This window comes from Triticum urartu, chromosome 3 (assembly GCF_003073215.2).
Source record: "Triticum urartu cultivar G1812 chromosome 3, Tu2.1, whole genome shotgun sequence".
NCBI lineage: Eukaryota > Viridiplantae > Streptophyta > Magnoliopsida > Poales > Poaceae > Triticum > Triticum urartu.
Window position 1 is genome coordinate 7548409 of NC_053024.1, and position 20135 is coordinate 7568543.

General features: G+C 46.2%; 1 protein-coding gene across 1 annotated transcript; it reads left to right on the forward strand.

Moving 5' to 3' along the window:
- Positions 1-288: 288 nt before the first annotated feature.
- Positions 289-3126, forward strand: LOC125542331 (alpha-1,3-arabinosyltransferase XAT3-like). The gene is made up of 6 exons (XM_048705318.1): positions 289-625; positions 731-925; positions 1026-1145; positions 1290-1427; positions 1566-1679; positions 1768-3126. The coding sequence occupies exons 1-6, from the start codon at positions 490-492 to the stop codon at positions 2961-2963; spliced, it is 1899 nt and encodes a 632-aa protein (XP_048561275.1). The 5' UTR covers positions 289-489; the 3' UTR covers positions 2964-3126.
- The last annotated feature ends 17009 nt before the right edge of the window (positions 3127-20135 follow it).

The window sequence follows — 20135 nt, forward strand, 5'->3', positions numbered from 1 at the left end:
ACTTTGAACAAGGCGTTCTTACGAGTAGGGTACGCTACGATGATAAAATCATATGATATGTATTTTTATTTGTTCGTGGTCGAACTTGATGAAATTTTGACCACACGCTCTCTACCCGTTTTGGAACGGCTGTGGTGTAGATACGTATTCGTATCTGCTATTCTGCAGTAAATACTACTATGAATAGTACTCTGCTACAAAGTGAATATTGCGTTGTCGGTATTATTGGTGCTTGCCTTGCCTTGTTCCACGGGACAGCCGCACAAGCAGCAAGATAATACTTATAAGCAGCCACCCCATTTTCTTGCCAGACAAGAGGCTACCACGCTCGGCTACTTTCTTCTCCATCACCAAGCCGCATGCCCATAGAGGACCTAGCAGTTCACGGCAAGCCGTTTTGCTGTGACTGGCCGGCCCTTGCATGCCACGGACGGCGAGCTAGCTAGCCAGAGGAGCTGTCGTGAGCGGTGGTTGTCCACGTACGGCGGCATGAAGCAGCAGGGCTTCGGCGGCGTGCGGTTCGAGTCGCAGCGGTTCCGGCTGCTGTCCATCGTCGTCGGCTGCTTCCTCATCTCCGTCACCTTCCTCCTCTCCACCCGCCCCGAGTCCACCGTCTTCGACACACGTGAGTTGCCTTCTCTCTCGCCGGCATTGCTTGCTGCTCCGGCCATATTTTTCCATTGCCGGTTGCTCTGGATTCTGGAACTGAAGAAGACTATGGTGCGTGCAGTGAGCCCCAAGATGGCGTGGTTGGAGGAGACGCGGAGCACGCCGGTGAGGTCGGCCGTCAAGACCGTCAAGCCCTCCTCCTCCTCCCTGCCCCGCGGCTTAGGCCGGGATTTCCTGGTGGACGTCGCGCCAAAGCAGGGAGACGCCCATGGACGGCAGCCGGAGCAGAGCGCCGGCGAGAAGACAGAGACGGAATGTACGTAGCCAGCAGTCGCAACTACTATCATATTTTGCCGGCCACAAGTACTATTTTTGTCTGCGTGAAGTTAATTTTCTAGGAGTACTTCTTGTCGCAGGGGTGAAGGACACGGTGATAATCCAGGAGAGCAGCGCCGTCGCCGCCGAGAGGGCAGAGCAGGAGGAGGCAGAGCAAGGCCACGGCGCCGACGCCGGCGCCGGCGAGGACGCTACACCAGGTACGTTCGTTCGTGCGCGGGACGAACTGAAAACATGGCATCGACACGAGCCCACGACGCGAGTGAAAATGACGCGAATAAATCATGGAGTGTGCAAGACGTTGACGTGGTAACCGAACTGGCATGGCATTGGCAATTTGGCAGGTGCGACGGAGGAGGTGGTCCGCGACGACGTCGTGCGGCCCACGGCGGCCGTGATCACCGCGCGTCCGGCCGTGGAGACGACGCCGACGCCTGCGACGACGACTCGGCACGACCAGGACCAGCTGCTGCCAATGCCAGGTAAGAAGAAACCAACTAACCGGCCAACCGAACCCATCGTGCACGCACGGCCGGTCGGCACGACGTGGAGAATTCCAAAGTCCATTTGACACCTTGACGTGACACGCGACACGGTCTCTGCACGTTTTGTTTTTCCAGAGGGGGAGACCCGTAAGGCCGGCGGCCGGATGATGAAGCTCCATGCCGAGCCGGCGACGACGGAGCAGCACCAGCTGCCGACGCCGGGGAGGTTGGAGACGCCGGAACCGGAACGTACGTGGCAATCGCATTTAATTCGTAACATGTGCCACATTATTTAACGAACTGATTAACTAACGTGGCGTGCGTCATGCTTGCACAGGTGCCGCCCGGGACCAACCGCAGCAGCCTCTGCCGCCGTTGTGCGACTTCTCCGACCGCCGCAGCGACGTGTGCGACTTCACCGGCGACATCCGCATGGACGCCAACGCGTCGTCGTTCGTCGTGGTCGTCGACGCCGCGACGGCCGCGCAGTCGCACAAGGTGCGGCCGTACCCGCGCAAGGGCGACCAGACGTGCATGGGCCGCGTGCCCGAGATCACCGTGCGCACGACGTCCTCGTCGTCGACGCCCCCACCGCCGCAGTGCACCAGGACGCACGGCGTGCCGGCGGTGACGTTCTCGATCGGCGGGTACACGGGCAACATCTTCCACGACTTCTCCGACGTGCTCGTCCCGCTCTACAACACGGTGCACCGGTACCGCGGCGACGTGCAGCTGGTGATGGCGAACGTGGCGCCCTGGTGGCTGGTCAAGTACGACAAGCTCCTCCGCGAGCTCTCCCGCCACGCGCCCCTCGACCTCGCCGCGGCCGCCGCCAAAGGGGAGACGCACTGCTTCCGGCACGCGGTGGTGAGCCTCCGCGCGCACCGGGAGCTGATCATCGAGCGCGACCGCAGCCCGGACGGCCTCGCCACGCCGGACTTCACCCGGTTCATCCGGCGGGCGCTCTCCCTGCCCCGCGACGCGCCCACCCGGCTCGCCGACGGCACGGGCCGCAAGCCCCGGCTGCTCATCATCGCGCGGCACCGGACGCGCATCCTGCTCAACCTCGGCGACATGCTGCGCGTGGCGGAGGAGGCCGGGTTCGAGGCGGCGGTGAGCGAGTCGGACGTGGGCGACCCCATCTCGCGCGTCGGCGCGGAGATCAACTCCGCCGACGTGCTGGTGGGGGTGCACGGCGCCGGGCTGACCAACATGATGTTCCTGCCGCCGGGGGCGACGATGGTGCAGGTGGTGCCGTGGGGCGGGCTGCAGTGGATCGCGCGCATGGACTACGGCGACCCCGCCGAGGCCATGGGGCTCCGGTACGTGCAGTACGAGATCGGCGTGGAGGAGAGCTCGCTCAAGGACACGTACCCGAGGGGACACAAGATCTTCACCGACCCGACGTCGCTCCACAAGAAGGGCTTCGGCTTCATGCGCCACACGCTCATGGACGGCCAGAACATCACCCTCGACCTCGGCCGCTTCCGCGGCGTGCTCCAGCAGGCGCTCGGCAACTACCTCGCGCAGTAGACCGACATATATCATATAGTTTTTTTTTTTGAGGGGGCGACATATATCATATATAGTTAGAATGAATGAATACATCGTCCGTTATAGTATGCACCATGTATATGTATACACACACACATACTTCCAAATATTTCTCTCCATTTCTCGTTAATTGTTGACAGCAGACTACAGTATCCTCTTGCTACGTCTTAGGAGGTGAGTACATGAGAGCGTATGAGCATCTGCGTCTGTACTGTGTTAAAAAATAAATCAAAAAGTTTAACAGATTTGATATTTATATGAAATAGTTACCTCACACCTAACTTTTTAACCGCATGATTTAGACATTAAGATTACTCCTATGTGCTCGGAGGCTACGCTCTGGTTGCCACGCCCTGGAGGCCCCTCCTCGTCTTCCGTGGTGCACTTCCTTGTACCAGAGCCGGTTCTGATATTTCGAGGGCCCAGGGCGAAATTACAACCCGGAGCCCCTACTATAAAAATCAAAATAATAATCTCATTTCTTTTTAGATTCATTCCTTTACCTAACTTATTATTGTCTATTGTTTCAAAATAAAACAAAAATTGTAAGTAGTGTATTCCTTTACTTAATTAGACAAATCGAATACCTGATAGAGGGCAAACATCAAGATGAAAGGTTTAAAGTTTAAAAGCTTCATTTGCAACAATAAAAGATCATTTACCTACCCGACGACTATGGGAGTCTGAGTGGATTTATTATATAACCATGTTTGGATTGAAGTTATGTGTGTATAGCTGAGACCTTCTTCCAATTTTTAAGTTAAATTTGCAATCATGAAGATTTGGAGAGAGAATGCAAAGAACGACAGTCGAACACATAGCAGGCAACTTTTTCAATAGATAAGGCGATTGGTGTTGTGCCGACAAAGTCCAGATTGAAGTAAGAAATAGAGCAACGGGCACATAAAATTAAAATTTTGTACTGCATCATATGCGAGACCTTCTAAGATCTGACTGCTGTTGCACCATATGAACGTGACCAACTAGAAAGAGGAGGTTAGGGATGACCTTATAAGTGGGGTGGCTTCGTCTTGCACATGAGAGGCATCTCGCGAACGGGGGATAACACAACGGGACCGGGGACCTGGAGGAAGAACAGCCGGCCGCATGGCAGAGAGCAATCTACATCGGCGTCGCGACTCGCGATCGGGGCCCTCGGGGGAATAGGATCGTCGCGAAGTGGCGAACTCGCGATGGGAAGAAGGAAAACAGGGATTTCTCCGTGCGTCTAGGTCGATGCCTCCTTATGGTCTGGGCCATGGGCTCCTTGCGAACCCTGGAGGGGGGCCCTAGATTTCAGGGGCCCTGGGCGGCCGCCCCCCTGCCACCCCCTCAGGGCCGGCCCTGCTTGTACGTCCGATGCCGAGTCCAGAGGAGCCGCTCGGTAATGCACTGGATGTTCTGGTTGAGCCTATGGTTGAGGTGTGCAATGTTCTTGCCAATGTGGCGCAAACTAAAGTGGCAGCATTATCTCTAGAGGATTTTCTCAGCAAGGTTGCTTGTCCACAACCTCTGCTTGGGACCCCAGTGCCTTCGCATGGGGAGAAGAGTGGAGGGCGGCGGAGCGGGCGTCTAGATAAGAAGAACAAGGCGTGTAACATCCCGACATTCAAGCGTGCATAGTATAGGATGTTGGCGGCTTTTGATGAGCTGTCGGAGGTCAGCAAAGCAGAGGGTCCCGAGAAAAAGATGCAAGCATACCTGGACATGTCCAGAAAAACTGTTCTCATCGCAAGTGATCGAGGTGTTGAGCTCTTTGGTGAGGATCGCGGGGAAGTCAAAGTTGGACCTCTCGGGATGTTTTCCGCAAGATAATGTTAGCAAATGATTCTTTGTGGCCGAGACAAAAGAGTCATTCGATTTGAACAGTTTCCCTTCGGCGAGTGGCGGTCAGTTTGGTTGCACTTGACCCTCGCCTAACTACTTTGGGCCTAGGTGCTCGGCTATGATGATGTCCCTTGACGCTGCATTTTTCTTGTCCCTGTCCCCAAGTTTTAGTGCCTTTTTTTCATTTTGTTTTTTCTTTCTTTTTGGGTTTTCATTCGGTTTTCCCTATTTAGCCGAGAATATTAGATTTTTGGGTCCAGTTTTTCTTATAAATTGGACCAACTCCCTTTTTCTTAATGAAATGCAGGAACTCCCTGCCCCTCTCGAGGCGTTCTCGAAAAAACCTATGCTCTTTTTTATCGATTGATGTTGTTCCCGTACGCGTCACTTGCGCGAGGGCCCTGTTGTGGCCGTAGGTCGCTGATTCTTTTTTCAAATCCCACATCCCCTCGTGCGTTGTCTTCTCTCTCTTTTTTTCCTTTTTCTTTCATTTGTTTCAAATTCATATATTTTTTTCAAATTCATGACTTTTTTTTTGTTTTTTTTCTATTTTTAATTTTTAAATTCATGATTGTTTTCCATCATTGTTAGTTGATTGTCCACCATCAAACATGGGCTGTCTTTCTTTATTCGAGTTGTAATTCTACCCTCAATTTGCAACTGGGGTCCGACCTTCTTTTGTCGCAGTTGCAACCCACCCTCGAATCGCAATTGGGTTTCAACATTTTTTTGGTCTCAATTGCATGTGCACCCCGACTCGCAATTGGGGCCCGCCCAGTTACAAGTCCAACCTCAGCTCACAACTGAGGTTCAACTTTGTTTGATCCAGTTGCAAATTCACCCTCAATTCGCAACTGGAGATCGGCGTCGAGGAGAGCTCCGGTACGTGCAATACGAGATCGGCGTCAAGGAGAGCTCGCTCAAGGACAAGTACCCGAGGGGCCACAAGATCTTCACTGGCCCGACGTCGCTGCACAAGAAAGGGTTCGGGTTCATGCGCCAGACGCTCATGGACGGCCAGAACATCACCCTAGACCTCGGCCGCTTCCGGGGCGTGCTTCAACAGGCGCTCAGCAACTACCTCGTGCAGTAGACCGACATAGCTAGAATGAATGAATATATTGTATATGCACAACGGATATGTATGCATACATACGCTCTGCAAGATTAAATGTTGACGGCCGACGACATTATCCTCTTACTACGTCTTAGGAGATGAGTACATGGAGCATATGAGCGTCTGCGTCTGTATTGTGTTAAAAAACAAATCAAAAAAATCATTATGACTGTGCGGGCACGTCATATATAGATGCAGTTGGAAAATAATGGAATTCCCCACTATTTTGAGGCAAAACACACACACAATGCAATTAAGAAACACGCATTTTTTTTAGGAAATAGAAACATACTCCAAAAGCTAAAATTAGCCCCAGACAGAATCGTCTCGGAAGCCCGGCAAAGCTGGGTATCTCACATGTCACATGTTTTGCCGTCATATGCCAGCCAGCGCTTGAGTTTTGCTTCCGCAGCCATCTTGCGCACAGAAACGGAGTTCGTGTCCATAATTTCAGAAGCAGTACGTGTAGGGGTAGCTGGTCCTCGATCCATAGTACTAACACGGTAATATGTTCTTTACTACTCCATTCGTCCAGCGTTTTGGGCATTATACTGACTAGAAGTTGTCGCGTGCTTTGTTGCGCCATCCTTGTTTTATGGATTCTACTTTTTTTTAGATGTACCATGATTGGTTGCTGGGCTTCAGGCCTTAAGTATGCTAGGCTCGGTGTTTTTCCTTGCGATGGGACCGTCTTTGACTTTTGTTGGACGCATAGTTTAAACGCAATGGGAAAGACAACGATAGTTACATATATACATGTATTTTCAAGGAAATTCACAAAAGCGCTGAGGAAATAAGTACCCATTGCTAATATCATTGCATGGTTTTATGTTCTAATCTCACTTTACGGTTGCTCAACTGTTGCACAGTACATACTTGTAAACTTATTTACAGTTTCGAGTGACGAGACGATCGAACAGTATATATGATGCTTGGCAAAAATAGAAAAGAGAGCGACATAACGGAACCGCCCGCCTGCACCGATTTTTCACCTACGTCGATTGACGCGGAGCGTCTATCTACCGCGCTGCTGATGCAAATGCTGGTGGAAAATGCACTGTCAAAGAGAGCTAGGAACGCTCGGCACGGCAAGCCACCGAATGCACCGCTGATATATATGTGCCATGCGAGTAGTCCTTCGATTCGTCAACCCTCCCTCGGCGGACCAACTCCATCGTCTCATCTCGCAAACCTGCAAAGTGCGGCTGAAAATGACAAGTCGACCGGTGGTTGCCATGGCGGCATCGAAAGTGCAGCTCGAACGAGAGCAAAAGCACGGCACGTTAACTCTGAGGTGTGAGCTAGCTCGCTCGTTCGTTCGACCCGGCGGCGAAGCCTCTACTTTGTACTAGTAGCTTCCGGTGGAACCGCAATGGATAGATTAATCAATCAATTTAATCAAGGTGCACGACGCATTACGAGCTCAGAGACAAACCAGCCAACGGGATCTTAATCTGAACATACATTGTGAGAGAAGCTACCATGCATACCTTTCTACCTGCGGCTGTAGGGCAGGCCGACAGCCTTGTTGATAGCTTCCCTGGCTAGCTATAATCGGTACAATCCTTGTTTAATAGAACAATGTTTGTTATTGGAAACGGCGCTAGTACGCGCTTCTGGGAGGATACTTGGCTCGGCGAGACACCCTTGACCATTCAATATCCGTCTTTGTATCGTATTGTTCAATGACGTGAGGTGTTCGTTGCAACGGTATTTCAATCTATCCCCCTTAATATTCAGTTTAGACGGTCGCTAGCGGGCAATCGTTGGGAAAAATGGCTCCGTCTAGTTAGGAGACTGATGAAGGTTCAGCTTTCTCAACAACCTGATAAATTACGCTGGAAACTGACTAGGTCGGGAGTATTCACAGTTAAATCAAGAGTGAATTCCATTTTTTACCTTGTAGTTGTACATTTGTGACACATATTACCTTATTTAGCGGAACTTTTATCAAAATGTCAGATTTTGGAGACTTTTAACACGGTTTTACCCCAGTTTTACATTTTGTTTGTTTATGGTCGATAGGATCGGCATGTTGCGTCATTGATTTGTAAAAAAAACTGTAAGGATCGGAGGGTATCATTGGCGATCTTGTCCAAGCTTCTCTTGTCTATCTGTTTCACTCCTTGTGGCCGTCCACATATTTTTGGATACAGGGCGTCACCTCACACCTTACCTGATGGACACGCATCAAAAAACAAGGGTCCAAAGATTTCAAAAGAGGTATTCTAGACGAATTTTCACTGGAAGGGGTAATTAGTGTCACAAATGTATAAATATGGGGTAAAAAGTGGAATTCACTCTTAAATCGATGTACATTGATGTTATTAATTCGAACTCCATTCCTACCTCCAAGAATGTTTGGGATGTCAAAGTTCCTTTGAAAATAAAAGTGTTTATGTGGTTTGTCCATAAACAAGTTATTTTAACCAAGGACAACTTGATAAAGCGTATTTGGACAGAACCTACTATGTGTAGTTTGTGTGATCGGGATGAGACGATCAAACACCACTTTCTTGATTGCCCGTTGGCCAAAGTCCTTTGGCGGACGGTCCACATTGCTTTTAATATTACTCCACCGAATTCTGTCAACGCGTTATTTGGGACATGACTTAATGGGATTGAGCCTGACTTAGCGAGACACATTCGGGTTGGAGTTTGCGCTTTGATGTGGACTATCTGGAATTGCAGAAATGATTTGGTTTTTAACAGAACATCACGTATTCATTTTTTGCAGGTTATTTTCCGAGCCACGGCACTGATCCGTTCGTGGTTGCTACTCACTCCAATGGAAGCATTTGGTTAATGGATCTACCCGCTGGGAGATGGTAGTTCGGGATATCTTCAACCGGTTTGGATAGCGGTCATGTAATAGGATAGGCAATTAGTTCACCTATCTATCTTTAGCCAGCCGGTTATGGCGTCTTTTCTTGGCTAGTTTGTGTTTCTAGTCTTATTTAGCTCTGTGTGAGCTTGCTGTCCTTTTTTTCTACAGTTGGAGACTTCGGAACCGTGTTGGAACCTTTTTATTTGGTTGATAAAATGGCTGTATGCATTACTCTGATGCAGAGGCCGGAGAGATCCTTTTTCAAAAAAAAAGCTATAATCGGTACGGTGGACTTGGAATGCGATGAGAGATTGATTGATTCAGGTCGGCGATCACCGTCATATCATCCTGATCACTGGCTTAGTACTACTTCATTCCATCTTTCTCTCGCCAAGGCGACTTTTAGCAGGTTGCATGCCTGCCGTTGGTTGCAAGTACATAAATTAGTTTGCTTCTAGAACACAGAATTACCGGGAAACTGATCAGCTAGTTAGCTAGCTTGCCAGGGGTGCTTAAAAAGTGACCCCGTTACCCAAATCAATCAACCAGCTACTTAACTACCAAGTGACCTGACACACGTAGGTACGTACTACTATCTCAACTTTGAATGGTGGGGATTGAACAAAAAGAGTTCCACTTGGCGCGACATATTTGTCACACTTTGATAGTTCCATGGGCAGTGCCCGTGCATTACAACCGGGATACACTGTTGGTTTGAAAGCTTGCTTCATATCAACGCGCTCAGAACAAGTACAGTAAGGTGACATAAAGCAGACAATATATAAAGACTAAAATATTACATCTTTGCTTAGTTGAAGGAGATAGATAAGGAAAGAGAAGGAAAGCGAGCCGTAGAATAAGAGTCGGCTTTAGCACGAGACCCAAGACGCTTTGGGAGATTGTAAGATGGACCTATTATTAGTAAAGTAGTACATACTTAAAACTTATTATTGTACAAACCGACTATTAGGTTGGCTCTAGATAACATGAAAACTTCTTATAGCCGATTGTTAACTGTATTACTGACCATGCTCTCGGTATCCAAATTTGAAGGTGGCGACCCACTATTCGGAGCGTGATGCAGAAAACATGAAGGCCGATGCCGGTACGGCAAATCCGTTGGACCTGTTTTTGGGCCTCAAACATCACACAGCGATTATTATGATGATCCGACTGATAATGGCAATACTACTAGAGTTGCTATAATACTTCCTTCGTTTCTTTTTAATCTGCATATCAACTTAATAAAATTTGACCAACTTTTTAGGAAAAATAACAACATTCACAACAGAAAATCAATATCATTAGGTGGTTGATGAAATTAATTTTCACACACACACACACATAAACTTAAATATTGTAGATGTTGATATTTTAAATATAATTTGATCAGACTCTGCACACTTTGACTTCAAACAAATCTTATATGTTGAGTAACAAAAAACAAAGGAAGACCCCAAAAATGTTCGGACGATGATTTTCTTGGCACGACAAGTCTAATTAGCCTCAGGACATGGACGTTTTAGGGGAACTGTGTCCGAAACCGAGCAGCAAATTCATCGAATCCAAGCTCCGCTGTGGAAAATGGCTCCTGCCGAAAAACATGTGGATTGTCTCCTCTAGTTCTGCGTGGCTGCCATGATGGATGGATCGGTCGACGCCAATTCCTCCCTCAGGTTCAGGTACAGGGTGAGACGATTAGTGTGGACTTGCGCAGAGGAGTATAGTATTTGAATGGACAGAAGGTGCGGCTGCTATGCGTGTCCTCGAATGCAGCATAATTCCATCTAGTAGTTGTATATAAGTACAGATATTGTACGATCCTATGGCGATCAAATTCATTTCATATTGGAGATTTTTGGAACCACGTGGATCCAAATCATTTAACACTTTGTTCCAAATTCAAACGGAGATGAAGAATCTCCCAGCGTACGAGCGGCCTCCCCTGATTTATCGTTCTTGGTTGGCCGGAGGAATGCAGACAGACACACAGGCCGATCGATGTGCAAGGCGCACACGCATCGCTCGCTTTTCTCTTCTTGTTCCGACTCATGTCATGCAGCGAACCGAATCATGGATCACAAAGGTGCACTACCAATCAATCAGGTCATCCTGAATCGATCGTTGGGCATCTGGTGGCAAAGAGACCAACTTGGAATTAACAATTAGCAACAGTGTAAAGCACATCTGAGATCGCCAAACTCGCTACAGACGTCTTTGTAGTCTATTTGTGACATTTGACCTGATCTATTGCACGACACAATCTTCATATCCTACAACGATAACTGATGTACGAGTGTAAGCACACTTGTTGACCTCACCTTCGGTATATATGCTACTAGTACCAACATGTTCTCCCGCCGGGAAATAAAAAAGACATTTCTTTTAGAAAATCTTAATAACCTTTACAAAACTATAGTGATGTTTTTTGGGCAAAACAAAAAACATAGTGATGCACGGCCCAAGGCTAAATGGGCTGTGGCCTACCTTCGCTTGTGCACGCATTCAAAGTCTGCTGCATCCATCCAGGGAACGCACGTATGGAGTGTTGTAATTCGGCGTGCATTCAAAGTCTGCTGCATCCACGGCGCACGCTCCATCACACTATATAATCCCTACCGCCACTCCCACCGCCTACCCCATCCCTATTCCCACCGCCACCGCCCATCGCATGAACACATATAGCTTTTGCAAATTGCAAATACGTACTACATAAGAGGTCATAAGGGAGCTGAATAGATCAGTGCTGCATCTAAGAATTAAGGCCGCCATGTAGTACTGATGATGATCTCACCAGTTATGTTTGGGAACTAGGTGGCATGCCGTCGTGAACGATTATTGCTACCTAACAGAGCTTTACTCAATTCCATTTCGGGTGATAAATAGCATAATTACTTTCTATTACCATGAGCCCAGTCAGTGCTAAACCACATGTAATCCAGACTCAGACTACGCGAAACTATCCAGTACATGCATGCACCCTATTTACCTCATCATGAACTTAAAATCTTGAAGAAGGTCCAGGGCACGTAGGAGAGTAGGCCTGAACCTGTCCAGATCGAGCCTCACGTCCTGCGTCATCACCACCTCTGCAAGCGCCTTCCACCCCTGTGCATGGATGGCCATGGGGTCCCTGAACACGGCATGGTCCCTCGGGTACCATCGGGCGACGCTGCTCTCCTCTCCGGCGACGTGGTAATCGAGGTACCGAAGGCCCATGCCACGCGCTGGCTCACCGTAGAAGTTGGTGGCCATCCACTCCATCCTGCCCCATGGCACGATCTGAACCACCACGGCCGCGCCGGGAGGAACATCTGGTTGGTCAGGCCTGCGCCATGGACCGCCACCAGCACGTCGCACGAGTTCACCGTCGCTGCGAACCTCCTGATGCTGTTGCACCGTCGCAAGAATGAACTCTTGACATGGTGATGTCCATAGGATGCTCCGCATCATCCCCTCTCCCTTGGGAAAGATCCGACCTCGGATCGAAATCCAAATCACCATAGGAAAGAGATGGCGTCGCCGTGTAGTAGTGGTCGATCACCAAGTTCTCGTCATCTTGAAGCTTGAAATGGGCACTCTCCAATGTCGCACCGCCTCGTGATTCCTTCAAAAGGAGCAAAGAGAACAAACACTTGGAAAAATAAATGCGGTTAGCGTTAGTGCAAAACCAAGCATTCAAGAGGTGATTCACCCAACAAGTGTTGTCATCAAGCATAGCATATGGTGTGACAAAGGATTGTGACATGGCATGTAAGCACATAAATTGAGCACAAAGAAGGACATCATGGAAACAAGCATGTAAATGTGAGGTAGTGATGCAAATATGTGTAACAAGAGAAGAAGCATCTACCTCAATTTCATAGCAAGCATTCATAAATTGCTCAATGAAAGGTCTATGGTAGGCATATGAATTATTCACAACACCGAGTAAAATAAAGTGTCTAAACACATGGGACAAGTGCAAGACAATCCAAGCATAATGTGCATAGGGTGTAGTGAAGATAGTATGTCACTCAACACAATAGAAAGAGCGAGTATTCATCATGTATGAGGCAATCAAGGCAAGCATGTAGCAATCATTGGGACATGACATATGTGAAGAAACCGCATTGGTGCAACCAAACATGTGATAGGAGCAAGTAATCCAAGAATTGGATGCAACACACAAGACATATATATCATGATGCATGGAATGGTGAAAATGACAAGTCGAAGCAAGATCTCTAACAAGTGTGCAATCAAGTTGTCCAAGTCTCATGGTGCAAGCAACACAAGTAGTATGATCCACAATATTCATGCTCATGGTTTTGGGATTCTCAAAAGAGAAGGATATCACCTTGAAAGCATGTCCTTGTGCGTCCTTCACAATGCCGAAGTACAAATAAGTGCGATGTAGAATCGTCGTGGTAGGAGGTGGTTCGCTCTCAAGAGCTCGGGTTGTCAACTCACGTGACGTGGAAGTTGACACAAGGTCCAAGTATCCTACACCTGCACACAACAAAACAAAGAACGTATGCGCATGGTAGATAAACACATCATCCATCATGATGGTTCTCTTCTCTTGCACATAACCATTAGAAGCACAAGTGCGTGAATAATATGATGCAACAATGGCAATATTCATGGCACTAGGTATATGGTGCAAAGAGGTAAGACAAGTATGCTTCACAAGGGATATGTCAAAATCTCCAAACATATATGAGAATGCTATGGGGGCAATCTCATTAGCAAGACTAAAATCATGGTTGCACTCAATACATGGAAAATCATCTAGCATGAGAGAGGCAACATATGGAGATATATGACGGCAAGCAATAACAATCATGTGCAAAGCATGTAGATGGTTGTCATCAACCGCATGAAGTGAACAGGTATGAATCATCGATGATGCAACAAGGCAAGCAACCATAGTAATCAAGTCGTCCAAGCTAGTAGTGCGAAGATGTAACATACTAGAGGAAATCATGGCAATCATGTCATGTGAGCAAATAATAGGCATAGACAATGCACATGACATAACGCAAGCACGAACACAAAGCAAGATCATAGTATAATCATAGGCATGGGGCACAAAGCAAATATGGCAATAACAAGTTATATCTCCACCAAGCTTGCAAATACACATATAAGTAGTAAAATCAATCATCATGTGTAATGCAAAGTATGGGTCACAAATGCATGGCAAAGGCATGGGAATGAGCATATCCCCTTGTGGTACATCTGCATCCACATCAGCACGGATGTCCCAAGAACTCGTCGCCCTGGTCCCGGGCTCGATCCCTGAACATACTGATACTAACACTATTCAGATCAAATAGATGGGAAATGCAGTGAGGAATCAAGGGAACTCGGGGACCTCAAGGATGGACGATTCTTGGTCGATCCGCCCCACCTTTGCCTCGTCGCCGGCGCGATTATTCCCCAGCACGGAGGAAACGCAGTATGGTCTGCAGGGGGTCTGTGATGATCGGTTACTTACAGGGGAACCGTGGCGAGAGCGGGGCGGAGAGAAGCTTGGCCATGCCGGCGCAAGCCACGTGGACGAGGAGACACGCCGCGAGCTGTCGGAATCGGAGGGCGAGCTGCCTGGCTCCAGCTTGCCCAGGTTCTTGGCCGCGACAATGTACTGCAGCCTTGTCTTCCTTTCTCTCGCACTAGCGGAAGGCTTCGCCGCAATAGCTCTGCTGCCCCTGTTGTGCTGCGGTTGGATGGCCATGGCTTGCCGAGCTCTGGTTCAGGGGGCAGTGGAGCGAGGAGTGTGTGCGGCGCCACGACATGTGTGGAGGTGGCACATGCTGGAAAGTGGCAATTATTATGCTTGTGTTGTACTCCCTCCTTTGCAAAATGAGGTAAATACACTACAAGTCCTACAACTTGCACACGCGCGACGGTCAGTTTGGTGCACAAACTTATAAAATACGTATTTCTAGTATTCAAACTTGTGTGGGCGTGCAAAACGGTCACATTTCCCGTACGTGGGTGTATTTGTTGCCTATGTGGCATGCTAATGTGGCCAGGGCCCATTGTCAGTGGCTAGTACACGTGATGTTTTTTTTGCAGAAACACCCTTGACTTTTTTTTACTTTGTACAAAAGCACAATAGTTGCCCATTGGGTCCCACCTGTCAGTATTTGCTGTAAATATATTGGGCTGGGAAAAATGGACAGTTCAAAAAAGCAAACTGTTTGTAATGGCGCTAGCGGCCTAACCACCGCAACTGATCATGCTTGCTGTTTCATTTGGACTACTAAGGTGTATCACCTCTTGGATAAAAGTACACATTCTGAACATATTTTCTTTTCTCTAGATTTTCAAATTTAAAATTATTCAGTTTCAAAGAAAAATTCCGCTGATTTGTTGGAAACAAAATTACATACATTCCTTCAGCACGACATCTTCTTTTATCTAGATTTTTTATTTAAAATTATCCAAATTGAAACAAAAATCTATTTGATTTTCCCAGAAAAAATTACGTAAATTCATTCGGATTTATATTTTCTTTTATCTAGATTTTCTGATTTAAATTTTTTTGAATTCAAACAAAATTTCTACTGATTTGTTCGAAAGAAATTTACGTACATTCATTATGAACTATATTTCTTTTATATATAGATTATTCAAATTCAAGCAAAAATTAGATGATTCGTCCAAAAAAATTACTTACATTCATTCTGACCCATATTTCCTTTTCTCTAGATTTTCAGACTTTAAATTATTCGAATTCAAACAAAATTTTGTTGATTTGTCCCAAGAAAATGTGTATATTCATTGTGCACTACATTAACGTTTATCCATATTTTTAAATTTTCAATTAGTTTAATTCAAACAAATATTTAGTTGATTTCTCTGAAAAGTTTATGTACATTATTTTTTACATATAATTTTTTATCCAGATTTTTGAATTTATAATAAATTCTGTTTATTTGCCCGAAAGAAATTGACGCATATTCATTATGAACTATATTTTCTTTTATCTAGATTATTCAAATTCAATCAGAAAATTAGTTCAGTTGTCCAAAAAAAATTGCGTGCATTCATTCTCACCTATAATTTCTTTTATCTAAATTTTCGAATTTAAAATTATTTGAATTCAAACAAAAATTTCGTTGATTTGTCCAAAAGAATTTACATATATACATTCTGCACTATATTTTTATCTAAATTTTTAATTTAAAATTATTTGAATTCATACAAATGTTTAGTTGATTTGTCTATAAAAATTATGTACACTCATTCTGCACTATATTTGGTTTTGTCTGGATTTTTAAATTTAAAATTACACGAATTCAAAGAAAAATCTAGTTGATTTGTCCAAAATGTTTATCTAGAATATAAGTAATTTTCCTAAATAAAAAAAATAAGAATACATAAGACAAATTGTGTTTATCTATTTAAATTACATTGTGGCTGAGGGTTTTTTTCGAAACTCATTGTTGCCGGATGGTTGGTGCTCACACACTCGGCGAGCTTATGTGGTCATAGGTTCGAACCGGTGTCTTCCCCTTTTCTCGTTTTGGTTTCTATTTTAACTCTTAGAGTCTGTCTTATATAAAGCTAATTGTATTCTATGAACGTGAACAATATGTCGGTCAAGTGGTAGGCGATTCGTAGCAGGTCTTCTGTTTCATATGAGGATTTTTTGCATAAATAAATAAAATGCAAGGGTGCTTTCTGAAGAAAAAACATGCACACGGATTATCCACTACTGATAGTGGGCCACTGTCACATTGGCACGCCATGTGTGCACATGATACGGGTGAATATGATAGAAAACACTGTATATGAACGGAGGGACAAGTTAGATGACCAGAAACACGTATTTTACAAGTTTATACACCAAACTGACCGTCGCGTGCAAGTTTCATGACTTGCGGTGTATTTATCTCTTCCAAAATAGATGACCCGACTTTATACTAAAGTTAAAACAAAGTTGAGTCATCTATTTTGGAATGGAGGGAAGGTCATATATTAGTCGGGTATGAAGTTTACACTTATAGTAACTTAAGCAACTCCCATGCGTCGACCAAACAAACGGACACGTGTTTTGTCCGTTTTCTTTATCCATTTGGGTCGGTTGCCTGCTCGTCGTCTGGTCCTTTTGTGTTTGGGTCGGACGTGCACCCAATGCGCGGACTCATTTTCGTCCTCGCGACCGATCTGCCGTGTTTCTTTCCGTGTTGAAGAGTGGGTTGAGGGTCTCGGAATAGTCCTCCCACAGTTGGAAAATGGCCGTTCTCTCGGTTGGGATTCAATGCCGGAGTGTGCCTTGGGATCGAGCCCCGGAACATCGGTCGCTGCCTACTAAGGTGGTCATGGACGACCAACATAGCAGCCACAAGCTCATAATCGTCGGATGAGGAATCATCCGAGTTATAAATGAAATTGTGAAAAAAAAGAACTCGCTGCCGGAGTCCACTTGTACTTTGCGGGCAAATCGTTGAACATTCCGCAGGCGTCGTCGAAGAAGCTGGCTGGCGAAGAGCCTCGCGCCTCCCCTAGACCTAGTAAGAGGCCCTGTCAGTGTCCAGAGATGAGCGAGGTTGCCGCGCCTTGTTTGCTTCAGGTAGGGCTAGGGCGCGGGGGCGAGGTGGTGCTAGCAGCGACATCGGGGAAGCTGCAGCGAGATGATGGTGGCGGCGACGTTTGAAGGTGGTGTGCTGCGGGGGTGGGGGGTATGTGTGTGCAGGGCTGGCCTGGGCACCGGAACTGGGCGGCGACGACGACGGGGTGACGCGGCCGGGTGTGCTGGCTGTCGATGGGAGGAAAAAAAGAATGGTATGTGTGCCACGGACTAGCGGGTCTGGGGAGTAGTAGGCGGGCGTCGCGCGTGTCCGTTTTGCGCCCATCGACGCAAATGAGGCCCAAATTTTAGGCTGGAATGCATCGCCCGACGGACAAAAAGCGGACGCGCGTCCATTTGGGCCGGCACGTAAGGCCGACTTTTGTGTTCGTTTCGATTCAAACGGGCACATGCAGACGAAATGGGTTGACGCGCTGAAGTTGCTCTTACAGTAAGGGCATCTTCAAAGCGGACCTCAAACTGTCTGCATCCGTCCGGACCGTGCTATGTCTTGAGCTTGCGTTGGTTTTCCCCGAAGAGGAAGGGATGATGCAGCAGAGTAGCATAAGTATTTCCCTCAGTTTTTGAGAACCAAGGTATCAATCCAGTAGGAGCCCACGCTCAAGTTCCTCGTACCTGCACAAAGCGATAGCTACTCGCAACCAACGCGATTAGGGTTTGTCAAGCCCTTCACGGTCACTTACGAGAGTGAGATCTGATAGATAGAATATTTTTGGTATTTTTGATATAAAGATGCAAAGTAAAAGTAAAGGCAAAGTAAATAGCAAAACAATATAAAAGTGATGGAGATTGATATGATGAGAATAGACCCGGGGGCCATAGGTTTCACTAGTGGCTTCTCTCAAGAGCATAAGTATTCTACGGTGGGTGAACAAATTACTATTGAGCAATTGATAGAATTGAGCATAATTATGAGAATATCTAGGCATGATCATGTATATAGGCATCACGTCCGTGACAAGTAGATCGAAACGATTCTGCATCTACTACTATTACTCCACTCATCGACCGCTATCCAGCATGCATCTAGAGTATTAAGTTACAAACAGAGTAACGCCTTAAGCAAGATGACATGATGTAGAGAGATAAATTCATACAATATGAAGTAAACCCCATCTTGTTATCCTCGATGGCAATGATACAATATGTGCCTTGCTGCCCCTTCTGTCACTGGGTAAGGACACCGCAAGATTGAACCCAAAGCTAAGCACTTCTCCCATGGCAAAAACTACCAATATAGTTGGCCAAACCAAACGGATAATTCGAAGAGACTTGCAAAGATAACCAATCATGCATAAAAGAATTCAGAGAAGATTCAAATATTATTCATAGATAGACTTGATCATAAACCCACAATTCATCGATCTCAACAAACACACCGCAAAAAGAAGATTATATTGAATAGATCTCCACAAGAGAGGGGGGGGACTTTGTATTGAGATTCAAAGAAAGAGAAGAAGCCATCTAGCTACTAACTATGGACCCGAAGGTCTGAGGTAAATACTCACACTTCATCGGAGGGGTTAGGATGATGTAGAAGCCCTCCGTGATGACGGCCCTCTTCCGGCGAAGCTCGTTTTTGCTCTCCTAGCCAGGCCCGGTGGAGAAACTAACCAAACACGCCCGTATTATTTTTGGGGAGCAACTACCTACACGTACAAGTCTGAAATTATGGATGTGAACTTCGTTACACTCTGCGAGATGGCAAACGTGCGAGGCGCCAATCGCTAGAGAAAGGCGAGCACTGGCTGGGATAGTATCGTCGTCGAATCATTTTTTATTCGTGGAAACCCCTTTTTTCTTGAGAAAATCATGGAAACCTGTTGTGTACCCATCCACGCGGGCCCAAGACCAACTGAACGGGTCCTACGTAGTGTTTTAAATATCGGGCTATGGCATATAACGGCAACCTTTAAAAACAATTATAGCTGAGCTATAGCGACAAATTATACATGAAATCATTTAACAGCAATATACTCAAACAACTATAGCGGAGTGTGCTATAGCAGGCTATTTAAAACTATGATCCTGCCTGGTTCGGCCTACCTTTGCTATTGAGGAAGATTGGAGCGATGCCATCCTTCGAAATCACTAATGAAGAAGCACTATTTATATCATCTTAAATAAAAAGCACTATTTTGGGGGGGCAGAAATAAAAGACACTATTTATAAAGGTCACTATCACCTTCTAAGGTTACAACAAGTGGCGCAATACATGTGCATCACTTGTCACAACTTGTGAGTTTTTTCTTTTTTTGTTTATTCAAAATATTTTATCTCTTAAATCACGCATTCAAATCTTAAACCATTTTCATTGTTGGATTTCTCGCATCGAGATCTTCAAATCTATATCCCATGTTGATAGGATTTGATGAAGTTTTTTTCATAAAAAAAATGGACGAAAAAATCGAACCAGGAACCTGTTCACTTTTTCGAAAAAGGCACAATTATGTCTCTCGCGGAAGAAAAATCCTTGCCTCCATCAGAAGTAAATCTTTGTCTTTCGCAGAAGAGAAAAAACACGTTTTTTTTCGTTTCCAAGAGGCATAACACAGTATTATAGAACTACTAAACTCAGAAAAATCATAATACCAGCCAATGCATGTATAACTGAGGGGCATGTCAATTATAGGACTGAATGTGCGGCCCCAGATCAGAAAACTCCAAACCCAAACATGCACAACACAGTATTTGGTGGTGCCACACTCTGAATTTTGAAACATGCAACTGCAGCTGAACAGGGGAGATGATAAATGGAATGCCTCTTTTCCTCACCTAATCTTGGTGAACTTTCTG

Excerpts from the sequence above, each read along its gene's own strand:
- LOC125542331 (XM_048705318.1), top strand. The coding sequence starts at position 490 with ATGAAGCAGCAGGGCTTCGGCGGCGTGCGGTTCGAGTCGCAGCGGTTC. Across the intron at positions 626-730 it reads GTCCACCGTCTTCGACACAC|TGAGCCCCAAGATGGCGTGG; the intron begins GTGAGTTGCCTT and ends TGGTGCGTGCAG. Across the intron at positions 1,428-1,565 it reads CCAGCTGCTGCCAATGCCAG|AGGGGGAGACCCGTAAGGCC; the intron begins GTAAGAAGAAAC and ends TTGTTTTTCCAG.